This window comes from Phocoena phocoena, chromosome 11 (genome assembly GCF_963924675.1).
Source record: "Phocoena phocoena chromosome 11, mPhoPho1.1, whole genome shotgun sequence".
Lineage (NCBI taxonomy): Eukaryota > Metazoa > Chordata > Mammalia > Artiodactyla > Phocoenidae > Phocoena > Phocoena phocoena.
In genome coordinates, this window is record NC_089229.1 from 83588824 (window position 1) to 83607317 (window position 18494).

Genomic DNA, 18494 nt, shown 5'->3' on the forward strand with positions numbered 1-18494 from the left:
CTGGAGCACCAAGAGCCTTTCATCCACACAGCTCAGAATAAAAGGGAGAAAAAGTAGGGAGAATTAGTAGAAGTATGAGTAAAGAAAGAAGGAAAGGAGGAAAGGAAGGAAGGAAGAAGCAAAGAAGGAAAGAAAGGAGGGAGGGAGGGAGGGAGGGAGGAAGGAAGGAAGGAGGGAAAGAAGGAAAAAAGACAGAAAGAAAGATGATACAGTAAAAATAAAATAAAGTATAATATAGTTATTGAATTAAAAAATATTTAGAAAAAAAAAAAAGGGACGGATAGAACCTTAGGACAAATGTTGGAAGCAAAGCTATACAGAGAAAATCTTACACAGAAGCATACACATACACCTTCACAAAAAGAGGTAAAGGGGGAAAAATCATAAATCCTGCTCCCTGAGACCACCTCCTCAATTTGGGGTGATTCGTTGTCTAAAGGAGGGAAGGAAGGAAGGAAAGAAAGAAAGAACGAAGGTAAAGTATAATAAAGTTATTACAATTAAACTTAATTATTAAGAAAAAGAATTTTTAAAAAAAAGTCATGGACGGATAGAGCCCTAGGACAAATGGTGGAAGCAAGAGTATACAGACCAGATCTCACACAGAAGCATACACGTACACATTCACAAAAAGAGGAAAAGGGAAAAAAATCATAGATCTCGCTCCTAAATTCCACCTCTTCAATTTGGGATCATTCCTTGTCTATTCAGGTATTCCACAGATGCAGGGTATATCAAGTTGATTGTGGAGCTTTAATCCGCTGCTTCTGTGGCTGCTGGGAGAGATTTCCCTTTCTCTTCTCTGTTCTCACAGCTCACAGGAGCTCAGCTTTGGATTTGGCCCTGCCTCTGCGTGTAGGTCGCTGGAGGGCGTCTGTTTTTTCGCTCAGACAGGACGGGGTTAAAGGAGCCGCTGATTCGGGGCCTCCGGCTCACTCAGGCCGGGGGTTGGGGGATGGGGGAAGGAGGGGCACTGCGTGCGGGTTGGGCCTGCGGCTGCAGAGGCAGCGTGACGTTGCGGCCGAGGCCGGCGTGACGTTGCACCGGCCTGAGGCCCGCCGTGCGTTGTCCCGGGGAAGTTGTCCCTGGATCCCGGGAACCTGGCAGTGGCGGGCTGCACAGGCTCCGCGGAAGAGGGGTGTGGAGAGTGACCTGTGCTCCCTCACAGGCCCCTTGGTGGCGGCAGCAGCAGCCCTAGCGTCTCCCGCCCGTCTCTGGGGTCCGCGGTTTTAGCCGCGGCTCGCGCCCGTCTCGGGGGCTCGCGCCCTCAGCCGCGGCTCGCGCCCGTCTCTGGGGTTCGCGCCCTCAGCCGCGGCTCGCGCCCGTCTCTGGGGTTCGCGCTTTTAGCCGCGGCTCGCGCCCGTCTCTGGAGTTCCTTTAAGCAGCGCTCTTAATCCCCTCTCCTCGCGCACCAGGAAACAAAGAGGGAAGAAAAAGTCTCTTGCCTCTTCGGCCGGTGCAGGCTTTTCCCCGAACTCCCTCCCGGCTAGTCGTGGTGCACTAACCCCTTCAGGCTATGTTCAAGCCGCCAACCCCAGTCCTCTCCCTGAGCTCCGTCCAAAACCAAAACCCGAGCCTCAGCTCGCAGCCCCGCCCGCCCCGGCGGGTGAGCAGACAAGCCACTCGGGCTGGTGAGTGCCGGTCAGCACCGATCGTCTGTGCAGGAATCTCCCCGCTTTGCCCTCCACACCCGTCGCTGTGCACTGCTCCGCGGTCCCGAAACTCCCCCCTCTGCCTCCCGCAGTCTCCGCCCGCGGAGGGGCTTCCTAGTGTGTGGAAACTTTTCCTCCTTCACAGCTCCCTCCCACTGGTGCAGGTGCCGTCCTTATTCTTTTGTCTCTGTTTTTTCTTTTGCCCTACCCAGTTACGTGGGGAGTTTCTTGCCTTTTGGGAGGTCTGAGGTCTTCTGCCAGCCTTCAGTAGGAGTTCTGTAGGAGTTGTTCCACGTGTGGATGTATTTCTGGTGTATCCGTGGGGAGGAAGGCGATCTCCGCGTCTTACTCTTCCGCCATCTTCAAGGTCCCCCCCCGAACATTTTTAATTTGTAGAATGAGAATAACAATCTACCCTATTGAATTGTTATGAAGATTAAATGAAATTTTATACACAGACCAGTAAATATATTCATTCATATATGTGTAGATTTATATGTGTATATTTATGTGTATACATATGTAAAATATTTTAACAGTGCTAAAAGTCAACAAATATTAGTTGCCCACATTTCACGTCAGTGGGAGTATAATGAATAATTCAGAATTGACGTTGGAACAACTGATGTTGAAACTCTTTGGGTAAAAAAAGAACTTTTTTTCCTGAACCACATCTGAAAATAAAATATAAGCCCAACTGTGGTTTTTTTTTTTTTCCTTTTTATTTCCCCCTGTATCTCTTTTCTCCCATCAAATTGGCCGTCAAGTCTGTCTCCCATATATGTTCCTTCTTCTCTTTCCCTTATGATTAGTTTAGGCCATTATCATTTCCCTCTTGACTTCCTGCAGTAGTTTTTAACATGTCTGTTTGTCTCCAGTCTCTCCCTCTTCCAACTGATTCTATCCCTTGCCACAAAACTGATCTAAAACACAAATCAGACTGTCACATTCCTGCTTAAAACCTTTCAGCAACATAAGGTTGTCTTCAAAGTAAAACACAAGGCTCTGCAAGATGTGTGTCCTACCTGCTTCTTTAGCTGCATAGCTTAACATTCCCCTTCTGCATCAGATACACTGAGACTATTAAAAATCCCTGGATGTAGGGGCCAATAACAGATAATGGTCATTGCTAGCACTGTCCTATGAATGGTAAGGGGCTCCTTCCAAGCAGAAGGAATCCACCAATTCATCTGTTGGCCTATGAAATGAAAGAAAGCAACTTCCTTCCTTCCTTCCTTCCTTCCTTCCTTCCTTCCTTCAAGTTCCAACTATAGTGTCCTCTTTAACTCCACTTTGTCTTACACACCTCCATGAACTCCTACCCAACTCCCTCCACCAGGAAGTTAGAGTGGTAGAGCAGGGTGTTTTCAGTTCCAATCTGAGAATATGATTAATAAGAGCAATCCTGTTGCATGACATGATGGAGGCTTACTGTGTGACTTTGGAAGACATGGAAAGTAGGTGGTAAAAGGGTCCTGAAAGATAATTTGGTAGTGAAGTGCCATTTTTTAAGAGATACTTTAACAAATAATCTTCCTCGATGCTCTTTCCAGGTTAAGTTCTTCTTTTCTGGAGGTTTCCAGAATGATGCCTTCTCCAGTGTTCTACTTGGCTCATTGTATCACTGGATTGGTTTACATGTTTATCTCCATCACTTTATTAAGAACTCTTCTAGGGCAGGGATTTTGTGTGTGTGTGTGTGTGTGTGTGTGTGTGTGTGTGTGTGTGTGTGTAGGTTTTAATTTTTATAATGCCACAAAACTTTCCAGAACCTTTATAGTAGTTCAGTGGGTGAAAGGATTTGTGAAGTTGACCCTGGATAAGAACATACTTGCTTTTGACAATCTTCCTCAGCCTACATAACCTTGTTGTTTTTCTTACTCTGTATATAGCCCCCCAAAATGAGACTCTTCAATAATGTCACTGTAAATAATTATTATCTAAATAGTCATTACTTTAATACTAATGTAAGTAACATGCTTTCTGAGGGGTTATTGGGTTATTTACTATTAGATATATCATTTATATCAGTAGATACTATAAGCCGGATTGTATTCTGAAAACAGCTGATTAACATGCCTCAGTATATTTTTCAACTTTTTGAAAAATTTTAGTTTTGAGCTAGAATTTTCCACACTTGGCTTGAAAGAAGAAGCAAATTAATTTTGGAAAGGCTTAAGGAAAAACTGTTCAAATGGTTAAAACCTAGGAAAGAGTAGAAGAAATTACTTTAACTAGTTGAAAGTCAATTTGAATAACACACATGGTTGAACTTTAAACGCCAGAAATTTCCATTATCTTATTTTTACTAAGTATCTCATGAGGTATTAACAAAATAAGCCTGTTGTAATATTTTAGTGCAGTTTTTTGAGAGATGGCATAAATAGATGACGTATTTACTTCAATAAAAATCTTTTTTCCCCAGTAGTTTCTGAGTTTCTCTTTCCCCATTAAGAACTACCCTTGACCTTGTTTTGAAGTCTTATAGATTCTGTGTCCACTTCAGAACACTGACACATGCATATAATATATTTTGAATTTCCTTAATTGAGTTAAGTTGTTGTATTGGCCCTTTTCACATTTATGGTATTTGTATTTACTTAGTAACTAGGGCAAATTTCAATCAAACTAGTTCTGGATATCTTAGATCTGAAAAAGTGATAATAAGGTAGATATGCTTCAAGTTATGTATGTTTGTATGTTGGATGGAGATGGTTGCATTAATATTGTGGCTTAGACACAAACCTTTTGAAATTAGTTGATATCCTATTTTTGATCATATGTTTATCTTGGAAACTGTATATGATTACAGATATGTAATAGTGATAGTACTCTTTTTAATTCTTGCTGCCAGTCTTTCGTTTTCTCCAATTCACTTAAACATCAACTACATTGAGATGAGGCTGTGTATGGCAAACATATTGTATTAGTTTGCTAGGGCTGCCATAACAAAATAGCACAAATTGGGTGGTTTAAACAACAGAAACTTATTTTCTCACAGTTCTGGAAGCTAGAAATGCAAGATCAAGGTATCAACAGTGTGGATTTCATTCTGAGGCCTTTCCTTGATTTGTAGGTGGCTGTCTTCTCCCTCTATCCTCACATGGTTGTCCCTCCATCTGTGTTGTTTGTGTCCTCATCTCCTCTTTATATAAGGTCACCAATCATATTGGAGTAGAGCCCACTCATATGACTTTATTTTACCCTAATTACCTCTTAAAAGACATATCTCCAAATACAGTTACATTCTTAGATACTAGAGGTTAGGACTTCAACATATAAAATTTGGGGGTACACAATTCAGCTCATAACACATATATAAATTATTTAGCTTGAGTGTGTATATGTATGTACGTACACATATATGTTTATACACATGTACAGTATGGCATATGAATAACAGTTATGCACATATGTATGTGTGTCCAAAGGAAAGATAACTATATTCATTTCATTACTATATATTCATGAATGTAGGAAATGAAAAATAGTAAGATGCTAATATGCATATGCAATTTTTAAGCATTATGGAACTGTCTGGATTTTAACTAATGAGCTCGAAATATGTGTATAATACTCAATTTGTTATTACGAATTAGATGCTGGTAGTTGGAAAGTGCCGTAAACACCTATATGGGTGTTTGCCATCAATCCAAATTTATGAGTAAACCTGTATCCCTAGGTTAGAGCTCGGAGTCATCTTTAAGACCTGTTACTTAACCTCTTTAATTAAACTTGATAAAACTTCATTTCATATCCGTTGCCCTTTGGCATCCAAACATCTTCAAGTCCGGATTATGAAAAGTTTCTCGGCTCCCTGCTTTCTGTCTCTTTTGCCTTTATTCTGTAACCTGTGAGTTAAGCTGGTTTTCTCTCCATTCCTTCCGCATGTCACGCTCATGCTATGATACATTTCACCCTGTCTAAAACATCTGCCCCACACCTGCAAATCTTCAAGGCCAAGCTCACTCTTATTTTCACCTTTATTCTTTAAATATTGAAGCCTGGAATTAGTTCTACCTTAACTCCTGTAGCACTGATGGTCAATACTACTCAAATAAGTTCAAATAATTAGAAAAGAGAGACTTGTAGTAAACAGATAGAGACCAGGTTTGGTTTTGTTTTTTCGTTTTTATCTCGCAAAACACCCAGCAGAATTCTAGCCACATGGTAGATGATATAAGTGCTTATTAATTGATTTTCAATAGGGAAAGTAAATTATATAAAATGAATTGCCAATGTAAAGAGCGCTGTAGCCTCTAAACTTCTGCTTAGTTTATTTTAATATTATAGTCATTAAATAAGGAATATAAGTGAATTACATAATTTTAAGTATTTAAATTGTCGATTCTAATAGTCATAATATTTGTTATTTCAGCTAGTTTGCGTAAATACAAATTCAGCTTTTAAACATCTAAACTTCCCTTTATAAAATCAGATATAGTATTTTCTGGATTAAATATTAAAAATTCCAAATGATAAGTAAAGCCTTGTCAGGTAACATCAATTTTTTCCTATTTACTGGATCTTTCTCATTAGCATATAAGCATGCTATAATTTTTACAAATGTATGCCTTTTAAGTAGTTTTCTTTATCACACATCCTCCAATAGATACTGCAAAATGCCTCACTGAAATTGTCTGTTTTAGCACTTCTCAAATGCAAACAAATAGTTTGGGAATCTTGTTAAAATTTAAATTCTAATTCAGAAGGTATATGCTTGCTGCTTTGACAAAGTCTCCCAGACATTAGTGGCTTAAAATAGCAAACATTTGTTTGGACACAGCCACGCTCAGGCTCAGAGTCTTTCACGTCCCTGCAATCAAGGTGTTGGCCTGAACCGTAGTCATCTCTAGGCTTGACTTGGGGAGAAATTCACTTCCAAGCTCCCTCCTTTGGTTGTTGGCAGGCCTCCTACCTGTGCTTGCTGTTGGCTGGAAGACATCAGTCCTTTGCACTGTGAACCTCTCCATAGGGCAGCTCACAGTATAACTGCTTGCTGGGGAAGGGGGGCAGGGGAGAAAGCAAGACAGAGCCAGAGTCTTTTTATAACCTATCTCAAAAGTAACATCACATCACTTTTGCCTTATTCTGTTCATTAGAAGGTAGTTACTAGGTCCAGTCCACAAGGGGAGGGAATTGCATAAGGACATAAATACCAGGAAGTGGGAGTCAGTGTGGGTTCCGCTGACTCTAACGTGTGCCTGCCACATTAAGTTTGCGGTGGAGTCTGAAAATTTGCCTTTCTAACAAACTCCTAGGTGACATCAGTGCTGCTCCTGAGATCTTCACTCCTAAAAGCAAGGATCTACACTTACCGCACCCAGTTCCTTTCTTTATTCATTCTCTGTTGATCTCACTGACTCCAGCTAGGCTCTCTCACCCCCTCATTCTGCTGAAATTGCCCTTGTGGAAGTCACCAATGAGTTCTATGTCACTAAATCCAGCATTTGAAAAACTTGATCATTCTTTCTGAAAATCTTTCTTGGCCTCTGGAACACCAAATTGATATACATTTCTCCTCAGTTTTTCTGCTAGTTACCTATCTCCCTAACTATAAGAGTTAATATATCCTATAATCCAATCCTGGGACCTCTTTTTTTATCCATAGTTAACTCCTACATGGTTACAGCTAAAATTCCAGATATATGCTGACCACTCTCAAGTTTATATCTCCTATGGGGATTTCTCCCCTAAAATCCTAACATGTTTATCAAGTGCCTCAGCGAACACCTCTACTTGGATACTGATAGTAATTTCAGACTTAAAATGTCCAAAACAGAGCTCTATTCCTTCCCCTTCATCTCCCCTTCGCTATGCCCAACCTGACAGTCTTGCTTCTCATCCATGTTTGCAAATCCAACAAATAGTTCCACTCCGCAATCAGCTGTTCCAGTGAAAAACCTGGGAATCATCCTCGAGTCTTCTTTTATGTAAACCATCTTTAAGTCTTGTCAGTTTTACCTCTTAAATACCACTTGACTTTCTCCATCATTCTTTTTTTTTTTTTTGGCTGCATACGGTATTTGTTTTTCTCTTTTTGGCTGCGTTTGGTCTTCACTGCTGTGCTCGGGCTTTCTTTAGTTGCAGCGAGCGGGGACTACTCTTCGTTGCAGTGCATGGGCTTCTCATTGCGGTGGCTTCTCTTGTTGCAGACCACGGGCTCTAGGCATGCAGGCTCAGTAGTTGTGGCGTGCAGGCTCAGTAGTTGTGGTGCATGGGATTAGCTGCTCCAAGGCATGTAGGATCTTCCCGGACCAGGGCTCAAACCCGTGTCTCCTGCATTGGCTGGAGGATTCTTAACCACTGTGCCACCAGGGAAGCCCTCTCCATCATTCTTTATTCCAACATCACCACTCTAGTCTGGACCATCATTACGTTATTATAGAAAGTTCTGCATCTTTGTATTGTTGATTACAGCGTCCAACCTTTAGCCCAAATGGTTTTACTCAGTCCATCTATTTTCCATGTTCATGGTTTCCTTTATCCTGTAGGATCAAGTTTAGATTCTTTACATTGTACATAAAGCCATACACAATCTGGCCTGATTGCCTCTCCAGCCCTATTTATCTCTACTTCCCTACCTGCACTCTGCACTTGAGCAATTCAGGGACTGAGCTATGATATAACACTCCCATTTGACTCTGAGTCTTAATGAAAATTATTTTCCTTCCTGGAATGCTTCCCTTCTTTGCCTGGCTAGTTTTCATTTAATTCAAGATTCAGCTTAAACATGACTTCATCCTAGAGGCTGTCTCTGACCTTTTAGACTACGTTTGGGGTACCCACAATATAGTCCATAGCACTGTATACTTCTCTATCTTAACAGTCATTGTATTTTATACTAATCATTGAATTATCTTTGTCTTATTTTCCCTTTAAGCTGTAAAGCCACATCGGCAGAAGTAGACTCAGGTATTCTGAAGCCTGAAACATATAATTTTGGGGACTCTATTTAAGAATAAAAATATGAAAATTATATATATATATATGATATTCATATACATTAAGTACAAAAGAGAATATTTATGAAAAGAATCACAACAAAGTAAAAAATTAAGTGAGCTGACAAGGATAAAAACATATGACCCAGTGAACACACTGCTAGGGGCCCTTTCCAGAACCCCAAAGCTTAAGCTTCATTAAATTACTGGTAAATACACCTCTTGACATGAGTCTTCTTTAAAGCTCTATTTCTGGGGGCTTCCCTGGTGGCAAGTGGTTAAGAATCCACCTGCCAATGCAGGGGACACGGGTTCGAGCCCTGGTCCGGGAAGATCCCACATGCCGCGGAGCAACTAAGCTCGTGTGCCATGACTACCGAGCCTATGCTCTAGAGTCCGCGAGCCACAACTACTGAGCCCGTGTGCCACAACTACTGAAGCCCGCACTCCTAGAGCCCGTGCCCTGCAACAAGAGAAGCCACCGCAATGAGAAGCCCGGGCCCCGCAACAGAGAGTAGCCCCTGCTCACCACAACTAGAGAAAACTCACGCGCAGCAACAAAGACCCAGCACAGCCAAAAATAAGTGAACAAATAAATAAATTTATTAAAAAAACAAAAAGCTGTATTTCTAGTGTCAACAGTAGTGTTTAACACAAAGCAGGTACTCAATAAATATATATATTTTTCTGGTCAATTGATTTTTTCTTTATAACATCTTTATTGGAGTATAATTGCTTTACAATGGTGTGTTAGTTTCTGTTGTATAACAAAGTGAATCAGCTATACGTATACATATATCCCCATATCCCCTCCCTCTTGCGTCTCCCTCCCACCCTCCCAATCCCACCCCTCTAGGTGATCACAAAGCACCCAGCTGATCTCCCTGTGCTAGGCGGCTGCTTCCCACTAGCTATCGGATTTACATTTGGTAGTGTATATGTGTCCATGCCTCTCTCTCACTTCATTCCAGTTTAGCATTCCCCCTCCCCGTGTCCTCAAGTCCCTTCTCTACATCTGCGCCTTACTCCTGTCCTGCCACTAGGTTCTTCAGAACCACATTTTTCTTTTAGATTCCATATATATGTGTTAGGATACGGTATTTGTTTTTCTCTTTCTGACTTACTTCACTCCGTATGACAGACTCTAGGTCCATCCACCTCACTGCAAATAACTCAGTTTTGTTTCTTTTTATGGCTCAGTAATGTTCCATTTATATATGTGCCACATCTTTACCCATTCATCTGTCGACGGACAGTTAGGTTGCTTCTATGTCCTGGCTATTGTAAATAATGCTGCAGTGAATACTGTGGTACATGACCCTTTTTGAATTTTGGTTTTCTCAGGGTATATGCCCAGTAGTGGGATTACTGGTTTGTGTGGTAGTTCTATTTTTAGTTTTTTAAAGAACCTCCATACTGTTCTCCATAGTGGCTGTATCAAGTTACATTCCCACCAACAGTGCAAGAGTGTTCCCTGTTCTCCACACCCTCTCCAGCATTTACGGTTTGTAGATTTTTTTTTTTTTTTTTTTTTTTTTTTTTTGCAGTACGCAGGCCTCTCACTGCTGTGGCCTCTCCCGCTGTGGAGCACAGGCTCCGGACGCGCAGGCTCAGCAGCCATGGCTCACGGGCCCAGCCGCTCCGTGGCACATGGGATCCTCCCAGACCGGGGCACGAACCCATGTCACCTGCATCGGCAGGCAGACTCTCAACCATTGCACCACCAGGGAAGCCCGGTTTGTAGATATTTTGATGATGGCCATTCTGACTGGTGTGAAGTGATACCTCATTGTGGTTGTGATTTGCATTTCTCTAACGATTAGTGATGTTGAGCATCCTTTCATGTGTTTGTTGGCAATATGTATATCTTCTTTGGAGAAGTGTCTATTTAGGTCTTAGCCCAGTTTTGGATTGGGTTATTTGTTTTTTTGGTATTGAACTGCGTGAGCAGCTTGTATATTTTGGAGATTAATCTTTTGTCAGTTGCTTCGTTTGCCAATCTTTTCTCCCATTCTGAGGGTTGTCTTTTTGTCTTGTTTATGGTTTCCTTTGCTGTGCAAAAGGTTTTAAGTTTCATTAGGTCCCATTTCTTTATTTTTGTTTTTATTTCCCTTTCTCTAGGAGGTGGGTCAAAAAGGATCTTGCTGTGATTTATGTCATAGAGTGTTCTGCCTATGTTTTCCTCTAAGAGTTTTATAGTGTCGGGCAATACATTTAGGTCTTTAATCCACTTTGAGTTTATTTTTGTGTATGGTGTTAGGGAGTGTTCTAATTTCATTCTTTTAAATGTAGCTGTCCAGTTTTCCCAGCAGCACTTATTGAAGGGGCTATCTTTTCTCCATTGTATATTCTGGCCTCCTTTATCAAAGATAAGGTAACTATATGTGCGTGGGTTTATCTCTGGGCATTCTATCCTGTTCCATTCATCTGTATTTCTGTTTTTGTGCCAGTACCATACTGTCTTGATTACTGTTGATTTGTAGTATAGTCTGAAGTCAGGGAGCCTGATTCCTCCAGCTCCATTTTTCTTTCCCAAGATTGCTTTGGCTATTCAGGGTCTTTTGTGTGTCCGTACAAATTGTGAAACTTTTTGCTCTAGTTCTGTGAAAAATGCCATTGCTAGTTTGATAGGGATTGCATTGAATTGTAGATTGCTTTGGGTAGTATAGTCATTTTCACAATATTGTTTCTTCCAATCCAAGGAAATGGTATATCTCTCCATCTGTTGGTAGCATTTTAATTTCTTTCATCAGTGTCTTAGAGTTTTCTGCATACAGGTCTTTTGTGTCCTTGGCTAAGTTTATTCCTAGGTATTTTATTCTTTTTGTTGCCTTGTAAATGGGAGTGTTTCCTTAATTTCTCTTTCAGATTTTTCATCATTAGTGTATAGGAATGCAAGAGATTTCTGTGCATTAATTTTGTATCCTGCTACTTTACCAGGTTCATTGATTAGTTCTAGTAGTTTTCTGGTAGCATCTTTAGGATTCTCTATGTATATTATCATGTCATCTGCAAACAGTGACAGTTTTACTTCTTTTCTGATTTGGATTCCTTTTATTTCTTTTTCTTCTCTGATTGCTGTGGCTAAAACTTCCAAAATTATGTTGAATAATAGTGGTGAGAGTGGGCAATCTTGTCTTGTTCCTGATCTTAGTGGAAATGGTTTCAGTTTTTCTCCATTGAGAATGATGTTGGCTGTGGGTTTGTCATATATGGGCTTTATTATGTTGATGTAAGTTCCCTCTATGCCTACTTTCTGGAGGGTTTTTATCAAATGGGTGTTGAATTTTGTCAAAAGCTTTTTCTGCATCTATTGAGATGATCATATGGTTTTTCTCCTTCAATTTGTTAATATGGTTTATCACATTGATTAATTTGCGTATATTGAAGAATCCTTGCACTCCTGGGATAAACCCCACTTGATCATGGTGTATGATCCCTTTAATGTGCTGTTGGATTCTGTTTGCTAGTATTTTGTTGAGGATTTTGGCATCTATATTCATCAGTGATATTGGCCTGTAGTTTTCTTTTTTTGTGACATCTATGGTTTTGGTATCAGGGTGATGGTGGCCTCGTAGAATGAGTTTGGGAGCGTTCCTCCCTCTGCTATATTTTGGAAGAGTTTGAAAGGGTGGGTGTTAGCTCTTCTCTAAATCTTTGATAGAATTCACCTGTGAAGCCATGTGGTCCTGGGCTTTTGTTTGTTGGAAGATTTTTAATCACGGTTTCAATTTCATTGCTTGTGATTGGCCTGCTTATATTTTCTATTTCTTCCTGATTCACTCTTGGAAGGTTGTGCTTTTCTAAGAATTTGTTCATTTCTTCCAGGTTGTCCATTTTATTGGCATATAGTTGCTTGTAGTAGTCTCTCATGATCCTTTGTATTTCTGCAGTGTCAGTTGTTGCTTCTCCCTTTTCACTTCTAATTCTGTTGATTTGAGTCTTATCCCTTTTTTTCTTGATGAGTCTGACTAGTGGTTTATCCATTTTGTTTATCTTCTCAAAGAACCAGCCTTTAGTTTTATTGATCTTTGCTATCATTTATTTCATTTCTTTTTCATTTATTTCTGATCTGATGTTTATGATTTCTTTCCTTCTGCCAACTTTGGGGTTCTTTTGTTCTCTTTCTGTAATTGTTCTTTCTGTAATTTGTTTATTTGAGATGTTTCATGTTTCTTGAGGTAGGATTGTATTGCTATAAACTTCCCTCTAGAACTCCTTTTGCTGCATTCCATAGGTTTTGGGTCATCATGTTTTCATTGTCATTTGTTTCTAGGTATTTTTTGATTTCCTCTTTGATTTCTTCAGTGATCTCTTGGTTGTTTAGTAGTGTATTGTTTAGCCTCCATGTGTTTGTATTTTTTACAGTTTTTTTTTTCCTGTAATTGATATCTAGTCTTATAGCATTGTGGTGGGAAAAGATACTTGATACGATTTTAATTTTCTTAAATTTACCAGGGCTTGATTTGTGACCCAAGATATGAACTATCCTGGAGAATGTTCTATGAGCACTTGAGAAGAAAGTGTATTCTGTTGTTTTTGATGGAATGTCCTATAAATATCAATTAAGTCCATCTTGTTTAGTGTGTCATTTAAAGCTTGTGCTTCCTTATTTATTTTCATTTTGGATGATCTGTCCACTGGTGAACATGGGGTGTTAAAGTCCCCTACTATTATTGTGTTGCTGTTTTTTTCCCCCTTTTATGGCTGTTACCATTTGCCTTATGGATTGAGGTGCTCCTATGTTGGGTGCATAAATATTTACAATTGTTATATCTTCTTCTTGGATTGGTCCTTTGATCGTTATGTAGTGTCCTTCTTTGTGTCTTGTAATAGTCTTTATTTTAAAGTCTATTCTGTCTGATATGAGAATTCCTACTCCAGCTTTCTTTTCATTTCCATTTGCATGGAATATCTTTTTCCATCCCCTCATTTGCAGTCTGTTTGTGTCCCTAGGTCTGAAATGGGTTTCTTGTAGGCAGCATTTATACAGGTCTTATTTTTATATCCATTCAGCCAGTCTATGTCCTTTGGTTGGAGCATTTAATCCACTTACATTTAAGGTAACTTTTTAAGAGGTTTTTTATTATTTTTTTTTATGTATAGACAACATTTAAGGTAATTTTTGATACATATGTTCCTATTACCATTTTCTTAATTATTTTGGGTTTGTTATTGTAGGTCTTTTCCTTCTCTTGTGTCTCCTGCCTAGAGAAGTTACTTTAGCATTTGTTGTGAAGCTGGTTTGGTGGTGCTGAATTCTCTTAGCTTTTGCTTGTCTGTAATGGTTTTAATTTCTCTGTCGAATATGAATGATATCCTTGCTGGGTAGAGTAATGTTGGTTGTAGGTTTTCCTCTTTCATCACTTTAAATATGTCCTGCCACTGCCTTCTGGCTTGCAGAGTTTCTACTGAAATATCAGCTGTTAACTGGTGGGTTTTTACCCTGCTCATTCATCTGCTGTGTGTTTCTCTGTCTTCTCATTTTGCTTAACTTACTGTGTTTGGGGTCTCCTTTTCGCAGGCTGCACGTTCATGGTTCCTGTTGTTTTTGATGTCTGCCCCCAGTGGCTAAGGTTGTTTCAGTGGGTTGTGTAGGCTTCCTGGTGGAGAGGACTGGTACCTGTGTTCTGGTGGATGAGGCTGGATCTTGTCTTTCTGGTGGGCAGGACCACATCCGGTGGTTTGTTTGGGGGGGTCTGTGAACTTATTATGATTTTAGGCAGCCTCTCTGCTTATGAGTGGGGTTGTGTTCCTGTCTTGCTAGTTGTTTTGCATGGGCTCCAGCATGGGAGCTTGCTGGTTGTTGAGTGGAGCTGGGTCTTAGTGTTGAGACAGAGATCTCTGGGAGAGCTCTCGCCGTTTGATATTACGTGGGGCTGGGAGGTGTCTGGTGGTTCAGTGTCCTGAATCCGGCTTTCCCACCTCAGAGGCTCAGGCCTTACACCTGGCCAGAGCACCAAGGCCCTGTCAGCCACATGGCTCAGAAGAAAAGGCAGAAAAAAAAGAAAGAAAGAAGTAAAATAAAAGTTATTAAAATAAAAATGTATTATTAAAATTAAAAAATATTTACAAAAGAAGAGAGCAACCAAACCAATAAGCAAATCCACCAATGATAACAAGCACTAATAACTATACTAATATAAACATAAATATCAGAAATTATTCAGTCGCATACAGCAAACGCCAAGCCTACAGCTGCTCCCAAAATCCACCACCTCAATTCTGGGTTGATTCATTGTCTATTCAGGTATTCCACAGATGCAGGGTACATCAAGTTGATTCTGGAGATTTAATCCACTGCTCCTGAGGCTGCAAGGAGAAATTTCCCTTTCTCTTCTTTGTTGGACAGCTTCTGGGGTTCAGCTTTGGATTTGGCACCCAGGGCAGGGAGGGGTATGGAATGCAGGGCGAGCTTTAGGCAGCAGAGGCCAGTGTAATGTTGCACCAGCCTGAGGCATGCTGTGTGTTCTCCTGGGGAAGTTGCCCCTGGATCACAGGACCCTGGCAGTGGTCAGCTGCACGGGCTCCTGGAATCAGACTCCCGTGATTGCACACAGGTTTCTTGGTGGCAGCAGCAGCAGCCTTAGTGTCTCATGCCCGTCTCTGGGGTCCGCGCTGATAGCCGCGGCTCGCTCCTGTCTCTGGAGCTCGTTTAGGCGGTGCTCTGAATCCCCTCTCCTCGTGCTCCCCGAAACAATCGTCTCTTGCCTCTTCGGCAGCTCCAGACACTTTCCCGGACTCCCTCCTGGCTAGCTGTGGCGCACTAGCCCCCTTCAGGCTGTGTTCACGCCGCCAACCCCAGTCCTCTCCCTGGGGTCTGACCTCCGAAGCCCGAGAGCCACAGCTCCCAGCCCCCGCCCGTCCCGGCGTGAGAGCAGACAAGCCTCTCGGGCTGGTGAGTGCTGGTCGGCACCAATCCTCTCTGCGGGAATCTCTCCACTTTGCCGTCCGCACCCCTGTTGCTGCGCTCTCCTCCGCAGCTCCAAAGCTTTCCCCCTCCGCCACCCGCAGTCTCCGCCCACGAAGGGGCTTCCTAGTGTGTGGAAACCTTTCCTCCTCATGGCTCCATCCCACTGGTGCAGGTCCTGTCCCTATTCTTTTGTCTCTGTTTTTTCTTTTGCCCTACCCAGGTTCGTGGGGAGTTTCTTGCCTTTTGGGAGGTCTGAGGTCTTCTGCCAGCGTTCAGTAGGTGTTCTTTAGGAGCTGTTCCACATGTAGATGTACTTCTGATGTGTTTGTGGGTAGGAAGGTGATCTCCACATCTTACTCCTCTGCCATCTTGAAGGTCCTCTGGTCAATTGATTTTTGACAAGGGTGCCAGGACTATTCAATGTGGAAAAGAGTAGTATTTTCAATAATAGTGCTGGGACAACTTTTTGCTTATTGAGATACAGCAGAGGGGGTGTGACGCCAGGACCCGGAGGCCCAGAGCCCTTTGTGGCCGGGGAGCTTTGGTCGCAACTCGCTGCTTCCACAGGTGGCCATGGTACCGCGGGCCTCTCGAGCGCAGGGGCTCCCTCAGTAAATACTTTTGAATGAATATATTAACTATTATTTTCAGTTATATTTCCATACATTTGACATTCAACAAGCTTTTCACAAATTATAGTTCTACAAAAAGCTTTGTATATTAGAAAATTGTTTTTATATCAATAGTTATTTTACATTTTGCTATGGTTATATTTCAAACAACTAACAGTGTTCGTATCTGTTAGCATATCATGGGCTCTGTGCAAAAAGTCTGAGGTACGTCTTTGCTAAGAGGAAAAAATTCTTTATTCACATCAAAAACGTACATTATAATCTTCTACATGTGAATATATGTTTGTGTGTCTCTCTATATTTTTATAGATCATCTGCATTAAAACTCTAATTTTAAATTACTAAAATTTTAGTTTTTTGGATATTCCCACAAAGAGAAATCCCTTGGGGAAAACCCATCTATTTTCTGCTTTCTTTGTAGTATATTTTTTTAAACATTTGTCTCTGAAATAATAGAGATACCAATATTTTATATAACTTTTAAAAATGCATTAAATGTTATGATGAATTTGTCCACAGGTTATTTGAATCAAGCCTGTAACATAGCATTAAAAAGATAAGCTACTTGGCCTAAATCTTTAGAGTTTAGTTTGTTAAAATAGTATTAAGTTTAGTTAAGTTCCTTTTATAATAACATTTTAAATGTGCTGAGGAGTTGGTATGCTCATATCGAGATTATCAGGTGTGTGTATGTGTGTGTGTGTGTGTGTGTTATAAAGTGCAGCCCTCTGATCAATGCACACTCTTTCCTCCCATTTTCCTAAATACATCATGAAAAAAGGATGAGGTTTCCGCCTTAATTGCTTGTGCCTTTTATTCACATTCCTCTCTCAGCCAGAATTGTGAAAAGAGTGTTAGTAAAAAGCTACACAATAGAGCTTTTCATTAGGCCTCAGCAAGGCACACAAAAGAAGGCTTTTGGAAAGGGTGAATGTATGAGTTTAATTTGCAGGTGGAGAGTAGATAAAAGGTGCTGACGCCTCTATTATTCTCTTACGTAGGTGACCCTTACCCTGTACAGCTGATCCCAACTACCATGGCAGCTGCTGCTGCAGCAACACCAGGCTTAGGCCCACTCCAACTGCAGGTAAGTCAGGAAACAATACACCAGAGACAAAGGTTAAGTAAATATCGAAAACAGCTATTATCGTGTTAACGCAAAATAAAACTGACTAGTGATATTTGTCTCACATTTTTTTGTTTTTGAATTTATGTCTACTGATTCTTAACCCAAAGTTGGTTCTTTTAATTTTTAGCCCAGTTTTCTGTACTAAAGACAGTTTATTGTAATTTTTTTTATTGCCTGGTATGATTTAACAAAATGAGCTGTAGTTTTGCTTTGATTACTGTGTGCCATAATTTCGTCACAGAATGGTCCTCACCAAGATAAAAAGAACAAAAAAACTACAAAAGAGATTCAGATACTTATGGATCAAGATAGCTTACAAAAATTACATTTAAAATTGTTCAAGATGCCCAGTATTTTTGAAGCACTCTTTATTCTCCTGCTAATGCCAGCTCAGTTGGATAAGCAAGGATAAGTAGACCAAATAAGCAGGTGCCTAAATGAGCACAACTTTATCCAGACATCCTAATTAAGACCTTTTTTAGCTCGGCAGAAGACATATTCCCATATATCCATGAATGTCAGTGCTAACTTTACCAGATGTCCAAGTGATTTTAGAAAGTTTGTCTCTGGAGTTGGAAAGAATATCAATTAAATTATATTAAAGTTATCTTTCGTTAACTGTTTAAATCTTTGAATCAGCATCCTACTTCCCTAGTTTCTGTTGTTATGGACTTTATAGTTACACAGGTAATGGGAATAACAAATCATCCGATAATAGGATTAATCTCCCCTTGTGAGAAGTTTTATATTTTCCTTTGCCTGAAAGACGCAGTATGCCATTAAAGCCAAGTAGAAAGCGCTCATGCTTAATAAAATTAAGTTGTATTCATGAAAGTGCATTGTCATGACAGATGACCCTAGCCTATAAGGAAAATATAGTTTAAATTGTAGCATCAAGAGACAGTTACATCTGGTCAGCACAGAGAGTTGTCAGACCTGGTGGGGTTCTGAGAAACCAGTTGAGTCTCACAGGAGGAACTGAGACATACTGTGTTCTACAGAGGTTAATAACACCCATTCCTATTCTGCCTTTTCTCCGAAAGCTACAGTGTTAGTGTCTGTTTCTTTGAGCTGGAAATAACCTTGGAAATAACCTGTTGGAGCCATGGGGGCAATAAAAGTAACAACATTTGTTAGCTTTTGAAATCTGAGAAATAACTACAATACAGAGAAGTGGCTATAATAAGTAAAACTAAAAAGAGTAGTGGGATTAAAGGAAGAGGG

At 40.7% G+C, this 18494-nt stretch overlaps 1 protein-coding gene across 3 annotated transcripts in view; it reads left to right on the forward strand.

The window, feature by feature from the left end:
- The window catches only part of SOX5 (SRY-box transcription factor 5), a 401670-nt gene that overhangs the window by 281996 nt on the left and 101180 nt on the right, over positions 1-18494 (forward strand). For all 3 annotated transcript variants that reach the window (XM_065886530.1, XM_065886528.1, XM_065886531.1), the window contains one exon: positions 17143-17228. In XM_065886530.1, the coding sequence (XP_065742602.1) occupies positions 17143-17228 (86 nt within the window). The remainder of the gene's footprint in view (positions 1-17142; positions 17229-18494) is intronic.